This window comes from Hyposmocoma kahamanoa, unplaced genomic scaffold, assembly GCF_003589595.1.
Source record: "Hyposmocoma kahamanoa isolate Upper Pololo Valley unplaced genomic scaffold, ASM358959v1 190, whole genome shotgun sequence".
Lineage (NCBI taxonomy): Eukaryota > Metazoa > Arthropoda > Insecta > Lepidoptera > Cosmopterigidae > Hyposmocoma > Hyposmocoma kahamanoa.
This window is the reverse complement of record NW_020653718.1, coordinates 1,662,979-1,690,279: the sequence shown is the minus strand read 5'-3', so window position 1 is coordinate 1,690,279 and position 27,301 is coordinate 1,662,979. Positions and strand designations below refer to the sequence as shown.

Genomic DNA, 27,301 nt, shown 5'->3' with positions numbered 1-27,301 from the left:
GAGAAGAACTACTGTTTTCACAATTGGAGACCCAGTATTTACAACTCAATTTCGTTAAGGTACGATGAAAAAATACTGTTAATTAACACAATTTGAATTCCATATTCCATCAGCAATTATAAGGAAATATCTTTACATAGTGAGAGTCTGTATATGGCATTAATAATGAGAGTATGCTCAATGGGTCATTTTCTGTTTTCTTTATGATAGCTACGAGTTGTACATATGTAATGTATTTAATGTATCTAATTTATAACTTATTTTTCTATTATGATTTTCGCAACTTAAAATACTTAAGGTTAATTATTAAAGTACTTAAGATCTAAACTTAATTCAGTCAAATACTTAAGGTTCTACTATACATGCTCGTAAGTTACTGAATTACATTGTTTCCACGGTATGTTTCAAACTAGGGAAAACCTGTTATTAGCCTTACTTTTAGTTTAAGCATTCTGTACACATTTTTCTTTGTATACGCCGTTGGTTTCCTTCAATAAATAAATAAATAAATAAGCACAACAAATAACTTCACTTTTTATTTTTATGGCTCCATCAATATGAGAACTGATGATTTTGCCAATGTCACAGTTGAAAGAAAAAAAACGAAACAAAAAAAAAAATTTTCGCTAAGATCACAGATAACCCCATTATAGTGCTCAGCTGATTGGACGTGTGACACCTGTGGGCGTAGACAGAACTGACAATTAAGTAGTATTGCCAATATAGATAATTAATTTTACGGCTGCGTTCACGCAAATACAATCCGTTTCACGCAGACAACCGTAGTTGTCAGGTACTTACACTCAACGTCGCGTTGACCGTTACCGTGAGATCTATTCTGTCAAAACAAGCATCATTGGAGCGCCACTGGTTTGTTGTAACAGAAGTACAAGCAATGATGAAGTCTAAGCAGAGTCTGTTGTGCGCCGGCTGCAAAAGTAAATGTATGTGGCAAGAACTTTCACTATCCCTGTGTTGGTCTGGGAGGCCCCACTAATGACTCATGGGTTTTTCCAGACTGTCGTAGTTCTATGAGGAAAGGGGGCGACAACTCGGCAACTCCGGTGAGAACGTCAGAGAACATCACCTACAGAAAACTAAAACCAGCCAGCCCCTTGGAAGTGTCGCAGCAAGAAGCCTCACCCCTGTACGAACTAACAGGCGAAATTAGGCTACTAAGAGCGGAAGTTTCGTCAATGAAGACTGAATTTGAAATGGCCATCTCCGCCCTTAATCGCTGCGAAACAAGATTAGATGAATTATCTATGGCAATGTCCGCTTATGATACCCGTTTAATAGAAGCCGAGAAAAAAGCATCTGAAGTAGAGGACTTGCGTTGTATAGTCGATGTAATGAACGACAAACTCAATTCCCAAGAACAAAGTATGTTAAGAAACGAGAGCAAAGTCACTGGTGTGATGGAAACTCCAAATGAAAATCCTCACCATATTATTTTAACGATGTCTTCCTTAATAGGCGTGAAACTTTCTGATTTTGATGTTGATTGCGTTCAGCGAGTCGGTCCACGTCGGAGTACTAATCATTCCCTACCACGCCCTTTGGTTGTGAGATTCACGAGGCGTGTACCCCGTGACCAATTTCTAAAAGCAGCTAAGGTGCGACGATTAACCACCAAGGATGTTGGGTTTGAAGGCGCCACTACAACCAATATCTATGTAAATGAACGGTTGACTCGAGCAAACCGGCTGTTGTTTCGCGACTGCCGAAAACAAGTTAAAGAAGCAGGATTTAAATTCTGCTGGACAAGCGGTGGAATCATTTACGTCAAGAAGCGTGAAGGCAGGGGTAAGGGCTCCGAGTCTTTGGTCATTAGATCAAACGCCGACATCAACCGTATCCTCCGAGAAAATGAATCCGGAAGCAAAGGTCACAGCAGTTGATGAAGCTAAAGTTTTCAGTTTGCGGCTAGCATTTCTGCGGACTGCTGGATCTCTTATTCCATGGTTCATTAACATCATTTTAATTGGTTACGTTTTAGATTCTATCTCATTAACTTACACAACTACCGTAGATACACACACTCGCTTGCACACACAGTTTCTTCTACTCCACACGTACCGGACCTACTACAATTACAACCCCTCTCGTAACTACCCTCGTATAACCTTTAATCATACTCAGGCACTTACTACTGGTCTTTACATGGCAATAGTCATCTCTAATATCTTTCAGCTCCATGCACGAATAGTTTATGATAATGGCTAATTTAGATTACATGAGGGATCTCGACTCGTCTGACTTACCTTGCCATATAGTCGAACAGCCTGAATCATGTAAATCTTTATTCACTGATCAGTTTAACTTTAAAGTGCTTACTATGAACATTAGAAGCATACATCACAATTTTGTCGATTGGTTGTTGACATTTGCAAGACTGGACATTGAATTTGATGTTTTGATACTTACGGAATTTTGGCTTAACGAAAACTCTATAATACCTCAAATGGAGGGCTTCTCAGCTTTTAGGACTCATAGGTACATAAACAAAGCAGGAGGTGTGGTCGCTTATGTTGGTAACACCTGGGAACCGGAAGTTACTGAACCGCTCTTAGAAGGTGCTAATTGTTTACACATCTCCTTGAAAAATCATGCGAATCTGTTTGCCATTTATCGTTCTCCCTCTTTCACGGATATCACAGCATTTCTTAATTCACTTGCAACTAACATCAACTCTATCAAGCCCTCTCCGTGTACTATCATTGCAGGCGACATAAATATTAACATCCTTTCTGACAGTGGCAGTCCACATCTGTAAGCAAGCAGTAAATACCTGTGTTTACTTGCCGAACTAGACTTAATTCCCACTATCAACAAACCCACTACAGCAAATTCTTGTCTGGACTAAGTGCACGTTACGTCGGGGGATCCCGCTATTGGAGTTGTATGTCGATCTGATGTCACGGACCATCTTCTAGTTGCAACAGAACGATACAAAGACACGACGCAAGCACATAGAAAAATTCGTTGGGTCCGTTGGTTCGTTCTGTGGCTTAGTTGGTATAGCGTCTGGCACGGTATGCAAGAAGACGTCGGTTCGAATCCGACCGGATCGAAGGAATTTTTCTGAGTGTTCGATCTTTTTATTAATGATTACAATAAACTAGTGGAGTAATTTCAAAAAAATAATTGAATATCAATTCAATAAAAATTTATAACGCAAACTTAACTCGAAATTTTACAAGAAAACCTTTACAAAGACTAATGATTTCTTTATATCATCTGAACTAAATAGAACACATATATATACGATATACATTTTATAAATGGCTTTAATATCCTTTGTAAAAAAATAAAATCCGATATAAAGCCAGTGTTCCTGTCGCTTGACCCAAGCAAAATGAACCGTATCAGTACAGGAAAAAGTTTATTTCGAGCATAGATACTTTCGACTTTAAGTAGATTAGTTTTATAATGAAAAATAGTAATATACATTATAATAATACGACGAACGTAAATAAACTGTGTGCCGTCTAAATAAAGTCATAAATTAATTTAAGGGCCAATATAATAACGGTTATAAATTAACATCCTTATTGATATTCAAAATTTAATTGATTTTTTACGAGATTTACTTTACACAAAGTCTACAACATATATTATAGCTTCTGCGTACTTGGATGAAAAATCCATGGAAGTGACTCGTACGGATGTTTCGATTTTTTGTTTAGTGCTTTTTATTACTCGTTCTTCTTAGGGGAAACTGCTTTATGGTATAGTAGAAGATATCAATAATATAGATTTTTTGTTAAATTTTGTACTTGATGCGTAATAATGCAAAAAAAATGTTTGTTTCGGTTTGAGCATTGTCTTTTTGTTTGTCTGTCTGTATTTTGTTCTTTTTGCAAGTAGTTGTATTGTATTGCGTGCATAGTAGAATGTATAAATTTACAATTCTAGGGTCCGTGGACTAAAGCACATAAGACAATAACCAACATCATTCATTTAAATTAATACATTTACCGACTGAAGCACATAGGTCAAATAATTTTTATTATTTCTTTGATTTGTAACTTAAATTCTAATGGCGTCTTTGTCAAATTTATCATTCTCTTCACATCTTCCAACATTATAAACAACACAAAAAATATAGAATTATATATTAAAAAATGAAGCATTTTTGACTTATGTATTTTAGTTCGCTGACCCTAGAATTTATATAATGAGTTGTGGACGGATAGAGTCACCAATGACATCGTGTTGTCGAATAAGTTTGTTTGTAGAATCTTTAAATCTCTTTCCTGAAAAGTGGTCACTTTGGAGATGTAGCCTTATTCCACCAAGGCGTGCCAATTCTTAAATTTACATAAATATTATCATTACGTAACTCACGCCCCACCCTAAGTCCTAAGGCGATATTTTCCCTCTGTTATATGTAGGATAATCCCCAAGGATATTATGGCCGGTGTCGTAATTGTTTTTTTTCAGCGGTTGTAATAAAAATGGCCGGTTTCATAGCTCGAGATGATTTCTTTAGCTGAAGGAATTTCTTTAGTGTACGTATGTTGTACACATAAAGAAACATTTTTAAATTTAGAGATTGCTGTTGACTTGTAGCTGCCTTGGGTTAGGACGATATGTAAGCAGCGGGAAGTAAGTTGCGTAAGGAATTGCAATATTTGATTTATTGAATATTATGACTTTTTTTTAATAACACCAAGTGACGTGACGAACAAGTCGTCCGCCTGATGGTAAGCTACAAGTCTGTGCATAACAATTACAGTTGCACTCAGAGCTTTAAATTGCAACGATCTGAGTGGCATTACCACTGCGCCCGTCACCCTGAGACATAAGTTGACAAGTCCCATGTGCCTGTAATTTCACCAGCACCCTTACCCTTCAAAATTGGAGCACAGCAATGCTGACATTACTGCTTGGCGGCAGAAATAGGTACTCTTTCACAAAGAGCTCTACTGCAACTAAAAATGACTTTTTTTAACCGACGTCAAAAAAAGGAGGAGGTTCTCAATTCGATTGTATTCTTTTTTGTTATTACGCGAATTACGCCATAACTTATATTTTTCATTCCGACAACGGCATTTGTGAACCGATTTTAATGATTCTTTTTTCTTTGGAAAGAGGGTACCTCAGTATTGGTTCCATTTAAAGAACAATGGCAAAGGGTAAAATTAGTATTTCTACGTCATCTAGTAGTTAAGTTAAAAACACTCACGTTGTGGGTTCGTCAAGGAAGATGACTGGCGGGTTGCTGACCAGCTCGAGAGCGACTGAGAGCCGCTTGGATTGACCACCGGAGAGGCGCTCCGTTCTCGTGTTTTTATGCTCCAGCAGCCCGAGCGTTTGGAGAATCTCTTCTACCTGAAAAGACAAACATTTTATTAAAATTTATTCCACAAATCCCCACTAAAGTAGTACTTGCTACGCAGTGGGGATTTGTGGAAAAAATCCCCACCAAGATGTTATTTTATATTATTATATTATACTAAATTTTGTAGATGACAGATTCGGGGTTTTCCGGGAATACGTATTTCAGCGCCATTGTCCCGTCAACATACGACAAAGATTAATTGTGTTCTTTTTTCTTAAATTGAAAATGGACTTTTTAACTTCCTTTAAAATATTAAATTATTCTTAAACGTGTACTCAAACAATTTGCTTACATTCACCTTTGAACGTAAGAAAAGTCAATTCGGTTCTACTACAACATAGTTTCCCCAAATTTTTTCAAATGTGGTAGAGCATCAACGCCCGTTGATGCTCTACCACATTTGAAAAAAACATATACGCATTTTTTGTGATTTTTTTTGTGTTAAGTTAATATAACAAATACGTGTTTTAAATTATTTTTTGTATTGGTGGGCGTTGCAATTTTTTTATATTGCCTGAGTGGGCGGTATGCCAAAAAATTTTGGGAACCTATGTAATACAAGGATATTAAAAATTTCTTGCACGAGGATTTTGTTCAAATCTTAAAACATTTTTATTTGTTTGCATTCGGGAACACAAAAGCAACCTAAGCGTGGTAAGCGATACGCCTTTTCATAACAATTGCAGTACCTCTCAGAACTTTAAATCCTATAATTATGCCTGTAATTTCACCAGTACCCTTACTCTTTAAAACCGGGACACAGTAATGAACATATTACGGCGGCAGAAATATATAAGGTGACAGTAGTTGCCTGGACGAACTTTTTACTAGAGGACTGTCAACGACGAACAACTGAAACCCTACAGTACCGTCTGCGCATGCTTAAATTAATAATAATTTACATATTCTGTCGAAAAAATGTCCTAATTAAATACAATCAAATGCAAAGGGCTGATCTTGACCTGGTTACATGTATCTCGGAACCGACTGGCCTTGCCGCGTGATGTCAATTAGCTTAACCCGCTAATGCTGGCTTGAGAATTACATAGAATGAGCGTTTATTATATTGTGCTACTGTATTATTTACGTGCGTCAGACGAGAAGAAGATTTTATTATTGCTTCGTTTTATGTATTCTGTAATAGAACAACAATAGTTATTTGTTATGTAATGTTGCACAGTTATTGTTTTACGCGAGTCTCTCAAACAAACTCAAACAACTTTGCTGCCTAGCGACAACACACAACTTTTCACCTCACTATAGCGAGGAAAATGGTAGATGAAAGAAAAACAGTTGAACTATAAGAAATCAGTTTTATTAAACAAACTTAGCTACCGTTGAATTTAGTGCCAACAATAATATGAATAAAATATACCAACGGATATATTATATTATAGCCGAATGTGTATGTGTGATTACTTATGTTTTTTTTTCATCGAAAGAAAAAGTTAGGTGCACCACAGTCCATCGTGCACCAATTTCAAAAACCGTTTCCACGCTAACGTAAAAATGCTTTTAAGTGGAGATTTCTAATGAGAAAGAAAGCCTTTCCGAGCTAGTGAGGTGAAAATGTCTTCTTTTAAATTGGTTAATAATAATTGAACATATCTCGTACTTACATTCCATTGAATGTAAGCGAACTTTTATCACGATAACATAATATTATAAACTTTAAGTCAAGTGTGTACACACTTTCCGAATACCAGAGTGTAGGTAGGTACTGAATGTACTGAGTATACGTTATAGAAAAGATTCCGTGAGGTATTTACGCCGATTTATTTTGTTTTTTAGAGATAACTTCTAATTTTTTTCTATCGAGGAAACTACAGGTAATAGTGTTTATAAAGTGTGCGATTTATAGGGTGAATTCTTAAATATCTTATGCATTAATTTAATAACTAAAGCCTTAGTAAAATAATAACGATACAGCAAGGCATCAAACGAACGCAATTATTTTTTGATTACATATCGCTGCTTCAGTGTAGTTTTAAATTTATAACTACAAATTAATGTACAAATGTATATACACATGTGCAATGTAAATGGTTGTTGGTAAACCAAATAAATTTAAGAAAGAAAAAAAATCATTTTGTTTCACCTATAATATAGGTCCTACATGTTGTCGTCGTCAGAATCGTCGCCAAAACTCACACATTTCTAATTTGAAACACTTCAAAATCCTGATATTGATTTGTCGAAGTTTCAAATTTAAAAGAAAATAACGAATTCTGGATTGTTAATATAATTTAAACTTTACCCTGTTGGCATATCGTTGAAAGTTCAATACCGTCAATAGCTATTATTACAAGTTACGACGTTTTGATATTATATTGAAATTTCAATCAATGTGCTGCCATCTAGCGGTTCATTCCTGAACGACGACGAATTGGAGTTATTAATTTAGTTCTCCAAATAAGAAGTGACCATGTTGCAGGTGCATAAGATTTGCTTTCGTTTCTTGTAACAAATAATTATTTCGATAAACAGAAAATTTAAAATTTAGTAAAATAAGTCTTTCCGATGATATGAAATATCACCACGGGTAATATTTTTGATGCTCCTGTCATTTTTGCACTCCAAACCAGCACAATATAGTTATTTTTGATATAAGTGCGGAAAGTTAGTCATTATTCACGAGTCTCGAGGCTTCTTGGCCCGAGCCAGAGGCGAGGGTCAAGACGCGAGACAAGTGAAAATGACAAATCCGCACGTGTATCAAACGACGTTTTTTAATACATTTGCGAAAAAACTACATTGAAAGTAAAATAAAACAGTATTTAAAAAAAAACTCATTTTCTGCTAGTAAATTAAAATAATGTAGTACAACCACTGCAACCATTATTTAAAAGTCTATGGAAATCTAGTTCTAACGTGCTGTTTTTGTTTATTTTCTGTAATATCGGTCTGTAACCACTTTTCTTATTATGAAGTCCTGGTACTTTTGTTTAAAATTCTTTAGGAATCCGTGCACGGTAGTGAGATACAATTTATCTGTAATACATAGAACAAATATATACATAAAAATCTCGCCTGTCACCCATTCAGGGGTAGGCAGAGACTGTGGACCTCCACTCGATACGTTCATTATATAGTATTTGTAAATAAATATAAGTTTTAATGACGAATGACTTACGTCACAAAGCACATAAATATTAAATAAATATACATTTTCTTTAGTTCTGTGCTTAAGATTTGAAACAACAGTAAATTAAAAAAAAACTGGAAAAGTAAAAAGCACTAGTGCGAGAAATCCAACTTTCCGCACGATTTGTAGTGCGAAAAATACCACGTTTTGAGCAACTGTATTAAAAAGACTTTTTCTAGGATTTTAGTGAATTTGCACGAAAGAATGACACAACCATACCATACAAAGCGAAAATGGCGTACTGAGCTCAGGTAGGTCTTTCGAGACCTATAGCTGGCACGCGTCTGACGTTAACTAACCACTTCTACTGTATATATTGTTCTGTGATACAGACTACTCGCAGCCCGAGTGACATGTGTGTATGCAATAATTAATAATACTCACCGACGCTTTCGGCTCAACACATTCAAAATATCGAATGAACGTACTTTAATTATATTATAACCCTTCCGGACCATTTGCAACATGGTACAACTGTCACAGATTTGTCCCATGAATACTATTAACCTAAATACGAGTGTTACACCCAATTTGGCTGAACATAAAAATTTCATACAGTTTTAATGAAATTACAAATGTATATACATTTTTTATAATATTCAATTATTTTTTGTAAACTTAGAATAAATTATTTCGATCCGACGGATTCGAACAGATGTCGCCTAGTTTTCTATGCGCTTGTTGTCGGATCTTTGTATTTGGTTTTCAAACGACTTTTTACATCTATGAGAAATCTATGAAATTACAAATTTATAATTTGATATTGTGCAATGGTAAGCCCGGGCAGTAATCCCTTGTGGCATGGTACTAGAGTGTGATAAATAAACGCCAATTATGAACAAAATCAATGGTACTGACTGATGGCATAAGTTTCAAGAGACGTGGCAAATAATGTCCATGTTATTGGTAAACTCAAAAAAGCCCAACAGCATCAAATTCAAAAACGCAGAATAGAGTTTCGTAGCAGTAGAGCTTGTGAAAGAGCTCGTCCAAGGAAGTACTGCCATCTTATCTATTTCTGACGTCAAGCATTAATATCAGCATTACTGCGTTTTGAAAGGTAAGGTGCTGGTAAAACTACAGACATATGGAACTTGTCAACTTATATCTAAGGGTGACACAAAATCAAAGGGTAAAACCATTGACTTACAATTATATGGACGTCGGGTCCGCGCTAAAAAGTGTCCGAACTTATAGGACGTTAAAATCGTATACAGAGCGTCATTCACGCTTTAGTCTTCGTTTGTTCGACTGACAGCGAAGCAAGCAAAATTAGACAGTACTGCGATGACATTACAATTTAAATTCAACGTTTTAGCTTTTTCATATTCCTTTACATGTCACTACGTTTAAATAGGTTGACTTGGGACATTTTTTTCGCGGTTTGTGTATTAGACCCGTCGTCCATTTATTTGTAGGTCAATGGGTAAAACAGAGAGATTTGCATTTTGTTAACTTTGTGTATTTGTTTTTCTGTTAATTCTTGCATCATTGAGATCCCATGTGCCATGTGCCTGTAAAGTGACGTGGCAATGCTCCTCAGATTGCGATTTAAAATTTAAGTGGCACTACAACTGCTGTAGACAGACGTGTCGTTTACTACCAGGCTCATAACTTGTTCACGTCACCCTGAGACATAAGTTCCACGTGCCTTACTTTACGTAATTTCACCCTTACCCTTCCAAGCCGGAACGCGGTAATGGTCACAATACTGCTTGACGGTGGAAATAGGTAAGGTAGCAGGACTTCCCTGGACGAACTCTTTCACAAGGAGCTCTACTATGAATAGATTGTGACCAACATTTTATGTTTAATGCTAGAGAAAACATGAAGATTGTCTATTGATTACTTTCGGTATTTATATTTTTCGGTTCAAATATTTACTACATAGTACCTAGTAAAATACAATAACCAAATTCGCTAGAGTAATGACTAGATTTCAACTGTTTCTGAATACAGTGATTGTACCGTGTTTTTTATAAATGTGTCTTAACTTTGTTCAGTAATTAGTACTAGGTATAATAATTTATATTTTACGTTACATTGTTACCAATTTCGCCAATAATTGAATGAAATTTCATTTAGTTTCGTGATTAGCATGCAATTACCGTTTTACCATCTCGTTAGCACTCTAATTGCCTGCTTATGCATAAAATTGTATTCGTTACATTAACGGTTTGTTTTTCACGAATGTGTAATAAAATTAAGAGTCTATACAAGCTCAAATGACTTTGGTTGATTTCGCATAACAGTGAAAGTGTCATTTTTGAAAAAATATATAATAAAATTGAGGATATAGTACACTGATTTCACAAAACAATTCCTAAACACGATTTCGAAAACACGATTCCTAAATATTTTCACGATAGAAAAAAAAATACAAACTTAACTTGAAACTGTACAAGAAAACCGCTGTATTCAAGAGGTACTATATATATATATATATATATATATATATATAATAGGTATAATATACCAATGTTTTTTTTTATATCAACTGAACTAAATAGAACACGTAAAGTACACTATGTACATTATTTAAATGGCTTTACCTTCGTTTGTAAAAAAAAATAATTCTGAAATAAAGCCAGCCTTACAATGAGTTCCTTCTCTGCTTTACCCAGCTCGTTTCCAAGCTTTAAATCAGCAGCGATCGCCATGGACTCGCCGACGGTGAGTCTGGGCTGCACAAGGTCGTCCTGCATGATGTAGCTGCTCAGCTTCTTGAAGACGCGCATATCGCGTGTTTGACCATTCACCAGAATGCGTCCGTTGACACCGTTTGACCTGCGATGAAAAATAACACCATTTGTAACACAGAAAGCGCACGGCGTAACAATATTAATCAGCCCTCGGAAGGAAAGGCACAAGAAGCAAATTCAAAATTCGGATAAGAATGAGTTGAAAAATGTTCAAGATTTTTCTGATAAAAACAATTTATAGATAGATAGATAGATAAAACGTTTATTTGTTACTACATTCACACGTACATAACAGCAAAAAAATAATAAAAAAAACACAAAAACACAAACAAAACAAAAAATAAACAAAAATAGCAGAGTCGCAGCACTGCTAGACACCCAGTTATGTACGTGTGCTGCAGCGGTGCAAAAAGGTCATAGCTCAGCGTCGGTGTTTACTCAAGAGCAAACCGCTGATTTTCAGCCATAACCTAGAGGTAATCGCGGATACGATAATCAGCTCGCTGACGTCATTTTTCCATTTAGTTATATTTAAACATATAATAATAATTAGAATAGAAACCAAATAAATAGGAAGATAATATAAGTATAATGTTTAAAAAATAAATTAAAAATATTAGTGATTTAATTCAAATTATATATTGTAAGTGTACAATATATATAAGAAAAATTAATAAAGACAAGTGAAATACAGATATAAAAGAAAATTAAATTGTTAAATTTATGTGTTTTTGATATTAAGTAGACGAGTAACGAAACGAACAAGTAATGCGCCTGGTGGTAAACGAATCAGAGCCTTAAATCGCAAAGATCTTATGGGCATTGCTACTACGCCCGACATTCTGAGACATAAGTTGACAAGTCCCATGTGCCTGTAATTTCACCAGCACTCTTGACCCTTACTAATCGGAACGCAGTAATGCTGACATTACTGCTTGGTGGCAGAAATAGGTAAGGTGGCTGGACGAACTCTCTCACAAAGAGCTCTAATGCTACAAATTAAGATAAGTAGTTTAAATAACACATGTCGGTTTTTGCAAGTTTGTATGGCGCAAGACGACGTATGTATGTCGTGGAGCACTTGACGCGGTGAATTCGTCAATGGAAATGAAAAAAAAAAAATCGATTCAAAGTCCTTTTACTTATACCTTGACAAGTCTGTCCCTATCTACCCCGAGAGATAGGGTTTTTCGTCAAGTCCTTCGCCAGTCATACGGGCGTCTCTTACGGACCCGGACTTGGGTATGGACTCGCCGGGTCTGTGGTTAGCTGCAGGGAACGGACACGGTACTGTACGTGCACCAGGGGCGGCTCACCTAAGGCACTAGCCTTACAGACAAGATGAAGTCCGTGCTAACGTGCTGATCCGGGGTTAGGACCTGACTTAGGCGGTACTTGTGCGGGTTCGCTTGCGCAGGTCGTAGTGCCCTAGTGCCAACCAAGAGGTTGATAGGGAGGGGCACCATAAACAAAACTTATATAGAAAAATATGGGACTGTACCTTGACAGAGAAGACTGTTCTATCAATGCCGCCTCCAGTGATGTATACTCAAAGTCCCATCACATTAATAATAATATATTACTAGGTTGCCAGGTTTGTCATGGTACGAATATGAGTAATATTATAATAAGCTTACAATAATAATATAATAATAATAATAATGACACACACACTCAATATAGCTCCGCACTAGGGAAACCCTGTGTCGCGGGTGCCATGGACACACATATAGAGAACCACAAATTACACCCAAACTCACGAGAGAAACAAATGTAGGTTATACAAATATTTCTCCCGGCCCGGAAATCGAACCTGGGTCCTCTGCGTGGCAGTGGTAACCGTTCGGCCACAGAGGCAGTTAAAATACAATACAATAAGTTTACATTGATATAGGATTGTCTTTGAAAGTTTATGATAGGTCCTGGTTCTATAGTCGCGACTGAGTGAGAGTGTCAAATAAATTTAATTCCGTCTCATATCTGGGTGGCGCTGATCAATAGCCTATATTTAATAAATGACCGTGGATATTAATTAATTCCTTTAATATGAATTATAAGAAGTCAGTTTTTTCCTTGCAATTATTATTCAAATATTGATCATTGAGATCATTCAATGGCGCTAATCCTAAATAAAACAAAACAATTGCCGGCACTATCAATAAAAATCTGTGCAATAAGCGCCATCTAGTTGATTTGCTTGTTATCACTACAAATTAAGCTTTGATAAATTGTAGCTCGTCAATGTAAAACAAGTTAGTTAAAAAATAGCAATTTGGTACTCGTTGCGACATCTGGTGTACCTATAAGTACTAAATACCCGAGTACGGTGTCTTGTAGCACGATTAGCAGATCTCGGGAGTTATTTATTGGTCCTTGCTTGGTCCATGTCATGCTGTCTTGAGTTAGTGACTAACTAAAGATAAATTTGTGGTAAAATTTTTTTTTTTTTATTTGTTATAATATAAAACAAAACAAACCCCTTTATCTAATTACAATCTAGCCATTTTACAAGATTAAAAGCAATTTTAATTTAACATAATTCTCCTCCTCAAAATAAATAAATTGTCCATCGACAAAATATCTTTTAACATTAGTTAAGGGGAAGACACTTTGTTTGTGTGTCCATAGTCTAGTTAGCATTGGCACTAATATTTATTTTATTCACTATAATTAACTACACTAACTCAAAAGGTTTAGTTCTTTGTAGTCTACGCACTATATTTGCATTGTCTAGTAGCTGTAAAGCCTGTACGTTCACGTGATGATGTAGTCTATGAACGTGGGCTTCGGCGTACTTAATTATCATGTTATTTACAGGCTCTATATCCAAATCACGATGCAGATTCTCATTTCGTATATACCAAGGAGCACCCACAATTGTCCTCAGTATTTTATGGAAGCGTTGTATTTATCGTCTGTATGTGTACCATAGGTCCACACTGGCATAAGGACCTGTTTATTCAATAAATTAAACATAGAATTACATTTATTCCAGGTACATAATAGCAGACATGATTTCAGCAACATTGGCCAGCTTAATAAACATGGAAAAGAATATTGCTACCGTACCTAGGGACACGACTTGCAATCTTTAACTATTCTCCCATTGACTTTCAAATAAATGGACGACGGGTCTAATACAAAAACCACGAAAAAAATGTCCCAAGTCAACCTATTTAAACGTAGTGACATGCAAAGGAATATGAAAAAGCTAAAACGTTGAATTTAAATTGTAATGTCATCGCAGTACTGTCTAATTTTGCTTGCTTCGCTGTCAGTCGAACAAACGAAGACTAAAGCGTGAATGACGCTCTGTATACGATTTTAACGTTCTATAAGTTCGGACACTTTTTAGCGCGGACCCGACGTCCATATAATTGTAAGTCAATGTATTCTCCATACAATTATAATATTCTCAGAAAAAAAATTAATCTCTTTTTAACCTCAGATGCAAAAAGAGGGGAGTTGTAAGTATGACGCATTTGTCTGTGTTTCTGTCTGTAAGTCGTGGCACTGTAGCTCCCAAAAGGACGGAATAATAATAATAACAACGTACACACTCAACATACCTCCGCACTAGGGAAACCCTGTGTCGCGGGTGCCATAGACACACACATAGACAACCATAAATTACGCACAAACTCACGAGACAAATAAATGTAGGCCATACAAATATTTCTCCGGCCCGGGAATCGAACCTAGGACCTCTGCGTGGCAGTGGTAACCGTTCGGCCACCGAGGCAGTTAATGGAATAATCTAAAAGATATTCTTTTTATTGAAAGCTAATTTAATCTACCTAATTCTTTTAAAAATTGTTTTAAACTATTTATATTACCTCCGTAGCCGAACGGTTATTTTGCTGGACTGCGGCGCGAAGGTCCCGGGTTCGATTCCCGGGTCGGGAGAAATAGTTGTATGGCCTACGCGATTGTCTAAAAAATTAAGAACTTGGTACTAATTTGTGTCGCAAATAGGCTGCAGTATGGAAAGTGCTACTAAAATTGTTTAAGTTTTTAGTTTAATACGAATTCTGTGAATGTACTTCATTAAACTAAATAAAAATCAAGTTGTAGTTAGAATAGAATAGAATCATTTATTTCATATGATCGATCACAATATTACAATCAAAAATACAATGTCAAGGGACAATATGATCGTCACCAAAGCAAACAATAATAATGAATTTAAAATAAAGTACCTAGTATAACTATTGCTTGTCTAAATACCAGGAAATGAAGTAATACAAAATTACAATTGTTTCAAAGGAAACTCATCGGCACTGTAGAATCCATTTTGCAATAATATTACATTTAGACCAATATAGTAGTTTATGTGACATAAAGAAAGGTATTAAGGTAAAACATCTCACGAGTGTTTTAGTGCCTAATTATGTACAGTTACATACACTGCTTTATCTACACACATATTATAAGCTCTCTGTGATGTGTTCAGGAACCGCATGTTACGACTGGCGAAATGGCGGCAAATAAAAACTTTTCTCACGCATGTCACACAGCCGCAGTTTTTATTTTTAATTCATAGACAAACTAGAATCGACCCCAACTATCATATCGTTCGATGTCAAGTAAAGTGTGTAATTGTCAAAATTGTTTGCAATTGACATTTCATTTCGAATAAAACTTCATCTCGACTGATATTAGAATTGAGGTCCAATCAAATTGTTTCGTTTTCCAGAGATGTTCTAAATTTGAAAGTAATAACAACATCAAATTTGATGTTAAATAAGAAGCAATAATAACATTTTCAAAGATAAGAAATTTGTGATTCGCTCTGGACCTTTTGGAGGGAAAAGTGTCGTTTTTATTTTGATTTTCAATTATTTTGTGAAATCTAGTTTAAAGTGGAATAGGATAGTGCTATTGTGCCTTAATCGAAGATTAAAACGCGAAATTATACGAATCTCGAACTAAACTACCCGTATCGGCCCGTTCTAAGGAATCCCGAGTCAACCCAAGCACGCCGCCTCAAATTGCCTATCCTCTTTGTGGTGGCCATATTTACAGAAATATAATTAAACGTTTATGTTTTCGGCTGAAGGACTTTGTTTCCATGGCCAGCAATAATAAAATAAAAATAATAAATTTGTTCTAACAAAACAGTTTACCTTTATACTGATCGCATCGAGTATATAACCAGAAATAGAGACGAAATAAGGACCATAATATATTCCTGGTAACAAATTAGCGATACAGCACTTATAAATATCAACTCTCGTTTGCGCTGAAATATAGACAGGCCAACTACTGACCTGTGTGTACGTCTCCGTATATTCCAAAAAATATTCTGTATTTATTGTAATAAAGATAATATCTCTAAGAATGCCGTGCTGTTCAGTTGAACTCAGCTCACCTTGAACCCAGCTGTTCAGTTCAGCTTTTCAGGCTATTCCTTTCGGTGGTGTGGGAAAAACAGCAAAACATCTAATTACAAAACACAAGGAATCACATTTCATCGGTAATTAAATATGTAGTTTTGCAATTTTCGTCCATTATAGCAAAGCTCAAGTTAACTGGTGGCGGTGACAGTTATCGTTTCGAGAAAGTTCATTATGCTATGTCGGTTTACAAAAAGCTTATGACTTGGTTTTCGCTTATGACACTTTAGACTTTTTACCTTTCCATTAAGTGAGCAGTATTGCTTATAAGTATAATAATAATTGTTTCCATTGATGACATTTATACTGCGTTTATTGATTCGTTATAGGTCACAAAAAACATTTAAAGTTATTTTGAATGCAGATATATAATGGCTATTGTTGCAAACATTTTCAGAATTGACTTCTTATTTGTATTTGTATTCGAAATAAAACGTATAGGGTCAAGAGCACGTCAAGCTTCACACTTAAGACTTAAATACAACTCTATGCCGCTTACGATAAGAACGGTCCAAAGTGCAAAGTGTCAAGCTTGACGTGCTCTTGACTGTACATGTATTGTGAATATTGTACATCCTAATAAATAGTTCATTAGTTCATTGATGACACGGGTTCGATTCCCTGTACGACCAATTTGGGAAATTAACTTTTCTCGGCCGCTCTGGCCACAGAGCCTGCGCCCACGCTTGCAAGGACATGGGAGGGTGCTACAGTGTCCACACAGGTTGCGTCCCACACTAGCTGTCTCCCTAGCTTCCATGGACCGACAGTCATACCATCAGGCCCCTTATCAACACGTTTCATTATAACGAATGTCATTTAAAGTATTATATACCATTTAACACTTTCAAAACTATAATAATCCTACCTCAAACAATTCCCAGTCCTTCTCATCAATTAACATCAAGTTCAGCTACTAAGTTCCCAAACCTAAACTCCTAAAGTAGATTGACCGATAATAACCAAGTAGTTGACCACTGTTGATATAGGATCGTTTACACAGGACTGGTGCCCCTCTTTGGGGGCCTATTGATCTCCCGGGGGCCCCAATTAACGTTTACCTAACAGGTAATGTTTGGAGATCAATGATGTTTAATTGTAACACGGTAGTAAAAACGGGATATTTGAAATGGGTTTGGATATATTTTGGGATAGGCAATTGTAATTAGTTGGGTCCAGTTACACTGTAACTGTATGAGGTTCAATAGTGATTTGATTTTACGATTTCCTATTTCATAAAATGAAAATATATTTTTTTACTTTAAATGTTATTGTAAATACTGAGAAAAAATGTAATAATAGTGTAAAATAAACCCAATACACCTCTAAACTTTTTAGCTAATATGTTTATAATGTCCACGGAAGAAAAAAAAAATGGACGCGTCGTAAGCCTCAATTACTACCTAAACATTTAAAAAAAAATACTTTGGGTATGCTGTCCGTAATATTATTACGTGCCAAAGAAATTTTATGTTACTTACACCTTAGAATAATAACGCATAGAAACCTAGTCCGCACACGCGAGGCAAATTGAAGCGCTCCCAAAGGGCCTACACGAGCGGGAGGGCCGTCAGTGCTCAAGGTCAACTTGCACCGCGAACAGCTCAAGAATTTTAGCTAAAAATGACGAAATGTGCGGTAAATGAGTAAAAATACGTCAGACAAACATAAAATAGATATTAACATCACATTCCACAAGGAAGTAACGCGTTTCAACTTGTATTTATAAATATTCACTAAAACCGAAAATTAACCTATTACTAAAACTAGCCTACATGAATTTGATTTTTGCCTCACTTGTGACAGTTCATTTGATATGAAACTATTATTCTATGCGTTATTATTCTAAGATCTACACTATATTTAATATGTATGAGGTTCCCAGTTCGATTGTATTTTTTTATGTATGTGAGTTTACATTAAATTAGCAGCAAAAATATTTAAATATTCGTGATAAGTTGCTAAATCATTATACAGTTGAGAGCACGTCAACTTTGACACTACCGAATGTTATTAACATTAATTAACACACTATGCACGTGAGGTCTTTAACCTTTTTTTTTAAGTTTTTGTCTTTTTTAGTTATCAAATTATATTTTGTTTGTTAAGAGCTCTCATGCCAAAAAAGTTTTGACGTTGGCTCCGCCCAAATATATGCATGAAGTTTGCGTGACATGCAACAGGAGATGTTGAATTTTGCGCATTAAAAGTACGAAATTCGTTTTAGCGGAATAACTCTAAAACTAAAGGGATTAAAAAAAATCCGTAGTGACAGTTGTCGATCATGCATAAATATAATAAATTATCTAATTTTTGTCCTAATAACCTGTAGCATTTCGAGGATAAATCGAAAAAATGTGAAAATTAGAGGTCATTTCGTAATTTTTATCTATCGAGGAAACTTTATTGTTTTATGTTTCTGATTAATGTCTATGCTTGAATATATGGTGTAGTTACTCACACAATACTTTATTTTTAAATCGAAGATTAGGAAACTTTCCTCTGCTCCCTCTTAAGAATATAGTGTGATTTGTCAAACTAAAACTATATATGTTTCATACGTTGGCGTTGTAGCCGAAAAAGTTAACGTCCGGGAAGTGAACTTTAATGTTTCTGAAAATAAGTTTACATTTAAGAAAAGTGACTTTTTCCTGCGTAGCTGTACAATACTGACATTCGAGTTAAGAGTTGAAATTAATTTGGTGAATAGACTACATAGTTAGTAGTCTATTTTACGGAATAATCAACTTACGGGAACTCGTAGGTTTGATAATACAAATTATAGAAATATTTAAAAACAAATGATAGAGAACGGTTTTGTAGGTTAGGAACGCACGGCGTTTGGTTGTTGCGGCAAAATTTAAAAAATAAAGCAACATAAACACTTTGGAAAAAAAAATATTTTGAATACTTAAAATTGAATGTTAAGAAACAGGTTTTGTAGGTTAGGAAAGCAGGGCGATTGGTTGTCGCGGCAAAATTTTATAAATAATTATAAGTAATAAACATTTTCGTAAAGGAAAATGGAGTAACGAAACGTCTAATTTTACATAGGTCTAATATTAGTTGCGTCCCCCGTTCACTAGATTAGGTGAGGTTAGCATATGAAACAGCAGCACGAGCCGAGCGAGCGTAACGAGCGTGCCGCGGCAGCGGCCGGCGTGTACCTGAAGCGAATTTGTTTGCGTTTCCGAAGCTGTTTTCAAGTCAAATTATATTATAATTTAAAATGTTCATAAACATAATCAATTAGGATTGTGCGTTTTTGTTAGGTTTCATATGATATTTACTTTCTCATATAGTAAATAAGTAATTGTGTTTTGGAAATAGGAAACAACGTCGGCACCACAAAACCGAGACTCGAGACAATATTAGTACATTGTGTATTATGGGCAGCAACTGAAAGCCGAGGGCTTGAATGACTCGAGGTTTGTCATTTTTACCGCCCGTGTTACATACATACAATGTTTTTCACATTTGCGAGAAAATAGATACAACGATAATTTATTTATTGTATGAATAAATTTCGCTTCACGACACAACATTTACGGATTTTGCAAATTACGGCTCTTTTTGTTTTTTTTTAAACAGATTATCAGCCATTCTTCCATAGATAATACAAATCTAATTAAAATAATGTTATAAAACAGACACGATGTATTAGATATAAAATAAATAATTTCCAAATTCTAAAAATAGTGAAATTTGAATTCACAAAATAAGTTTTGTGTAGTTAATTGCAGATGTTTAGTTTTTTTTTCTATACTAAGTAAGCAAGCACTTGAGACCGTAATGTAATGAAAAAGCCAGTGGGCATAATTTAGGACAACACGGTAGACTTTGCCTGCATGTCATTACACTGTTTACGAGCAAGTGTATTGAAAAGACAATTAAGTTTTTCTACCAGGATACCTCACCTCCAAAAATTTAGTAGCGTTGAAATACTTCGCCTTAAAAATAAATCGCACCCCTTATGGAAGAATGGTATAAGTGGAGTTACGTCAAAGATGTGTATTGCTCTATTAGATACAGAAAAAATGTAACCCACATTCTCTCTAATTCTTATAACTCTATCTACAATATGGTCGCTAAAGTTACTAGAATTGGAGAAGATGTGGGTTATACGTTTCTGTATCTAATGGACCAATAAACGTTTTTGACGTAACTCCACTTATGCCATTCTTCCATGAGGGGTGCGAAATACGAAAATGTATACATACACGTATCCTGCTAGAATGTTGAGCAACGTGGACTTGCCCGCTCCGGAAGGACCCAATATGCAAGTTAGCTCTCCGGATCTGAATTCGCCGTATACATTGTGAAGAATGGTGTTATCTCCTGTAACAATAGAGAATAAATTACTGTGATTACGTTACAGTATTTCAATTGTGTAACAACGAACTCGTGATGTTTTTTTCTTCGCAAACGAGGTATAATTGTCGGCCAAGAAAACTGTCTATGCAATTGCATGTGTATTATCTATGCATTGTTTTTTCGTAATAGAAAATTTGCGTTTGTTTTCCCCTGGGCTTTTTGTGATACTTAAACCGACAACTGATTAGACATTAATTTGAATAATAACCGTCTCCAATAGACAAAAAATAATAACAGTGTGTGGTTATCTGTACCACATTTACCTGAGCCCCAATTTAAGCTAATTTTCTTAAAAACACTGGTAATTGTAATTCTGTTTAGACTCCATAGAGATTACATTGCAATTGTGATAAGTTTGTTGTTCTGCTAAAGTCTAGTTCATAATTTCCCAAAGTGAGTGAAATATATTTTTTCCTTGTGATTTTTTGTGTTCAGTTAATATAAAAAATACTTGTTTTCAATTATTTTTTGTGGTAGTGGTGTGCCAAATAGTTTGGGAACTTATGACCTATTTTTTTTATCGGAACAACAACAGCTATTAATAACGATTAACATTGAATGTTTTTAGGTAAAGCTAGTTAGCGCCAATTACAGTTGCCCATACTTTCATTTTCAAATATCTAACTTATGGTAAAAGTAAGGTAAAAGAAAAAAAAAAACAATCACAAAAGTACCTACAATAATAACCATAGCAAAAAAGATAAAGCGATGTGAATTGTGCAATCCTGACTTACAAAAAAGCGTGCATTAAAAAAAGTTATTAAAAAGACACGAAACAAGAAAAATAAACCAATAAATAAGTAAGTGGTACACCGCACTGTATTCAAATTTAAATTTCAGTGACTAGTTGCAATGGCTGTTGAGTTTCAATAGAGTGTCAGTGGAAGGGCAGCATTCAATCAGTAACCACCGACGTTGGCTTAAGGCGCGTTCCCATTTTGTCGTGACAACAGATAGTCGTGCAGTTTAAAGTGTCGTGGCTTGTATACTTAAATAAACACACATAGAACACTACGATTAGCTGTCGTTCAAGATTTTTTTGACGTTACGACGATAGACAGTCGTGACAATGGGAAAAGCTAGAACTAGAACTTCTCGATGGCGGCTGCCGTGAACCGTGTCGTCAAGATCTAGCGGGAACAGATAGACACAACAGTCGTTCCACACCGACACAGTCACGACAGATAGTCGTGATGTGGGAACAGGCTAGACGCGACAGTCGTCCAACGATATATGAAACGTTACGACGTATTGGAAACGCGTCCTTACTAAAACTATCAGGGAAATTACTATGCATATCTTATTTTTATATCGTTTAGTCAGCAATTTAGTCTTCAAATTAATATATTTTTTACCTCATTAGCTCGGAAAGGCTTTCTCTCTCGTTAGAAATCTGCGCGCAAAAGCACTTTTTGCACGCTAACGTGGAAAAAGATTTTTGAAGTTCGAACATGACGATGGACTGTGGTGCACCTAACTTTTTCCTTCGATGAAAAAAAAAAATCATAATGAAACGTTCAACTACGTGATTTGTCGTACACTATTTATGTAATTTTGATCAGTTGGTATATTTTATTCTTATTATGGTTGATATTAAATTGACCACGATAACTAATTTTGTTTATCAAATTATTTTAATTAGTCGAAGAACTAAAATAATTTCACTAATCACAAAAAAATTATAAGTACAAGCAAGAATAAAAATTAATGAGATGCAAATTCAGAACGCATTCGAAGATAAACTTTTTCTTTAAAAAAAAAATAGTGACGCGTTCCGAAACGCGAATCGTCATAAGTACACTAGTTATTTATATAATATTAATCCGTTGGTATAATTTATTCTTATTGTTATTGACATGAAATTGACAACGATAACACTAATTTTGTTTTATTGGATTATTTCAACTTGTCGAAGAACTAAAATAATTTCGTTAATCCTTAGAGGATGGAAAAATCGTTAATCACATAAAATTATAATACAAAGAAGAAAAAAACGTATGTGGTGTAAATTTAGAACGCACCCAAAACTAAATTTATTTTTTTCAAATTTTCATTTCAATCATTTCAATTTCAATTTTTTGATTGAATTGTACTGTAATAAATTGAAAAGAAACAAAACATGAGCGAGTCTGAGTCTAGCGGTGATTTGTTTATAGTTCAACTGTTTTTCTTTCATCTACCATTTTCCTCGCTATAGTGAGGTGAAAACTTGTGTTTTTCGCTCGGCAGCAAAGTTGTTTTGTGTTTCGTGGCTTGAAGCCCTCGCTACGCTTAGGATTCAATCCTAGGGTCGTATTCTATAACTCTACTCAATATTCAAGTCAGGACTTGAGTATTGCAGTGAGCGCTGAAAATCATACTCAAGTCCTTGCCATTATCGTCGTATTTCCAGTGCTTGAAATCATACTCAAGTCTGCTCAAATCCTGACTTGAGCATTGAAGACAGTTCTGGAATACGACTCATAGACTCCTTCGCTTGCTCAAGTTTCAATACAACACATGCGCTAAAGAACAACTTCGCAGCCTTGCATAATAAATAACTATTTTTATGTCGCATAATTAGTAGACTACGTCATCGACGTGCCATCGACACGCCATTGAAGAGCAGAATACCAAAAAAATGCAATGCCAGTTGAATAGTACCTCGATGGCTAGTCGCTTCTCTTCACTTCTCTATGTACGACTTCCTTCCTCCCTGTATTCTCCGCCCTGTAAGCTTAAATCCCGTCTTCTTTAATGTTTCCTCCTTTTAATAACATTTTGTGTGATTTTATCCGCTTCAATATTATTAAGCTCTAATTTGTTTTTGTCCATGATTGTTCTTTTTCACCTCAGGTATTCTCTCCAAAACAGCAGGTCGTCGAAGAGGCTATTCTAAAACTAAATACCTTGCCGCTGCCTTTTTTTTGTATGTATGTTACGCGATAACTACGGTATTTGTGAACCGATTTTCATGATTCTTTTTTTGTTGGAAAGGGGGTACTTCCATAGTGGTCCCATTTCATTTTGAAGAAAATTATCCACCTCGAAGGGTGGCTGTTCACTCATGAAGATTCATTTTTATAAATAGCGCCTAACTTTAATTTGTGAGCAATTACTTTAATGGTTGATTTTGCAATTTCTCTAATTCAAGGCGTTTTTCTCTCAATATACTTTGAGTAGTGTCGTAGTGAGAACCTATTTTTACTATCTCCAGTGTCAAGTCCTGTATAGTGGCGAACTAGGGGATATTTCAATAAACCTTAGCAAATAGACGTAATTCCACGTACTTTTGACGTCGGTTTTTTTAGTATTCTGTACTAAGATTATTATAATTAGTATGCGACCTAAGTTATACATGTTAGCCCCTATGAAATCGCGGTCACAGCTAATTTTAAAATAAAAATAATTAATAAGCACTGTCCGCTGGTTCGTTTTGTGGTTTAGTTCGCATAGCGCCTAGCACGGTTTGCTAGAAGACGCTGGTTCGAATTCAACCGGGTTGAAGGATTTTTTCTAATTATTTTTGTATTCATACATACCTACATAAGCTCACACCCTAGTCCCACAGGAGGGGTAAGCAGAGACCACTGAAATCCACTTCACTCCTGACACAACTCTAGAGCTCACATACGAGTACATCAACTACCCCTGTCATACAACTTCTTTTATTCTTGTCATTTCGGATCCTAGCCTTTTTGAGGACATCATTGACCTTCGCATCTTTTATTTTTGTATTAATAATTATAAGAAATAATAAGTAGTGGTATTTGGCGTTTACAGTTTTGCGAAATGTGGTTTTCGGACTTATGAAAATCGTGACGAGTAATGAAAAACAGGTCACCCGGTAACCCTATGCGCGGGTAAACAATGGTTTGTTACCTCGCTTTTGTATTTAAACGCAGTAATTAAATTCATTACACTGCTTGACCGTGTTATCTGATGGTCATTGTTCTTGTACCTGTAACTATGTATTACACTTCGTGTACACAAAAGTGCTGTAGAATTGTATTGTTTTTCATGCACTGTAAATAATTAAGCGTACTGTTGAAACATTGCATAGGATATTATCTAGGTCTTGATGGTTACATATTGGAAACAAAAGTTTCTTTTTTATCTGTATGTTACTCGACTACTCAGACATTTGTGGATCTATTTCGATGATTGGAAAGGGGGTATTCCAGTAGTGGCTCCATTCACGTTTGGATGGAGCCACATTCACGTTTGAAGAAAAGATTCAACCTCTAAGGGTGGAAAATCAGGAGAAATATCCGGTTTATTACACTTCACCCATTTTCCGTTAACCGATTTCTATAAAACTTGGCATATAGATGTAATTCCACAAACGTTTGGGGCCAGTTTTATTAGCCGACTTTAAAAAAAAGAGTAGGTTCTCTATTCGACTGATGTTTTTTTTTAATATGAACCAATTTTTTTATTTGTGAACCAATTTTGATAATTCTTTTTTGTTAAAAAAAAATCATTCAAATCAACAGGTTATTTAACTTAACATTAACATTTAACTGCCTCCGTGGTCGAACCATGCCATACTGCCACACAGAGGTCCCAGGTTCGATTCCCGGGCCGGGAGAAATATTTGTATGGCCTACATTTAATTTTATTTCTCTTATGAGTTTGGGTGTAATTTCTGGTTGTCTATGTGTGTATCCATGGCAAACTAGGGGGCGGCTTTTTTAGCACTCTGTACTGAGATTATTATAATAACTTTTTATTTATATTTGTTTTTTTCTTTAACAAACCAACCTTTTTCATTCACAGATACCATTCGTGACGGCTTGCTAATTGACCAGAAGTCAATAGGATGAAATAATTAATTTAACTATATTCGATAGAATATTTAAGTTAAGTAATTTTAAGTAAAAAGTTAAGTTAAATAATTTGACGATTTAAGTGTCTTTAATTTCCGACAAAGTTCAATTGAAAATGACAATGACATCTTTCACAGAAAAAGGAAAAATTTAAAGAAAAAAAAAACAAGTAATTTTATTCTATTGAACAGGACTATAAAGTCGTCACTATAAATATTATCTTCAAATAAAATAAATAAATGAGACTGTTAAAAATCACTATTTGTATAATTTAATTATGAAAACGATAAGTTTTAACACTTAGCCTGACACAGTTTGTAGGGACGAGAACGTGCAAAACTAAGTGCCGCCACATACACATTTTATATCTTTGACATAATCTGCGGGAGCTCTAACGGAGCCCTTTTCACAAGGAAAGCTACAATTTTTGCAACATTGTTTTAAAAAGCATTTTATGTCTTTGACAGGGACCAAGGTACCCTCTTTCAAACAAAAAACAAAAAGAATAATCAAAATCTGTTCACAAATCGCAAAGAGTATTCGCGTAAGACATACAAAAAATACCGTCGAATTAAGAACCTCTTCCTTTTTTGAAGTCGGTTAAAAATCAATTGCACTTCAAACTGCAGCTGTTAAGTACACCTAGGTGGTTCCATATACTCAATTTTGGTAACTCTCTTATAACTCTGCTCTCGCCAAAATCCGAATAATTTTCAGTGATGATTTGACAACATTTGAGCTATTAATTACCACTTTGATCTTTTTACATCTAGGTCTTAACTTGTATGAACGCGTATACGTCTTATTGGTTCCTGTTATGTAATTATACCTCATGTTGTTACTGTCAGAACTTAGAACTACCATTATATATAATATTTATGCAATTACATCTTAAACACAATAGTTAACTGAATATGACAATAACACATACCATTATCGACGTGTACAAGATCTCGCAATTGTTCAAAATGTAAGGCATACTTCTCAATGTAGCGGAAATGAGATATTTATAGCGTTGTTGTATCTCGACCGTCTCTGTTACATTCCTTTTTGCTCGGAAGCTATGGCAAAGAGAAGTATTTAGGGGGAAAAAAATGTCAGAAAACCGTATTCTCAAATTAGAGAATTTCCTGTAATATGAATACCGGAATAGCTATTTCTGCCGCCGAAAAGTAATGCCAGCATTACTGTGTTCCGGTTTTGAAGGGTGCTGGTGAAGTTACAGGCACATGGGACTTGTCAACTTATGTCTCAGGGTGACGGGCGTAGTAGCAATGCCCATAAGATCTTTGCGATTAATGAAGTCCCATGTGCATGTAATTTCACCAGCACCCTTACTCTTCAAAACCGGAACACAGTAATGCTGACATTACTGCTTGGCGGAAGAAATAGGTAAGGTGGCAGTACTACCCTGGACCAATTCTTTCATAAGGAGCTTTATTGCTACTAATATTCAAGCACACATACGTACGGACGCGCGCGCACACACACACACACACACACACACACACACACACACACACACACAC

General features: G+C 35.4%; 1 protein-coding gene across 2 annotated transcripts in view; it reads right to left on the bottom strand.

Annotated features, from left to right (window-relative positions):
• Nucleotides 1-27,301, bottom strand: part of LOC113226353 (ATP-binding cassette sub-family G member 1-like) — a 220,852-nt gene that overhangs the window by 61,786 nt on the left and 131,765 nt on the right. For both annotated transcript variants that reach the window (XM_026458941.1, XM_026458942.1), the window contains exons 2-4: nt 20,811-20,928; nt 11,090-11,279; nt 5,192-5,337 (exon numbers count right to left, since the gene is read on the bottom strand). In XM_026458941.1, the coding sequence (XP_026314726.1) occupies nt 5,192-5,337; nt 11,090-11,279; nt 20,811-20,928 (454 nt within the window). The remainder of the gene's footprint in view (nt 1-5,191; nt 5,338-11,089; nt 11,280-20,810; nt 20,929-27,301) is intronic.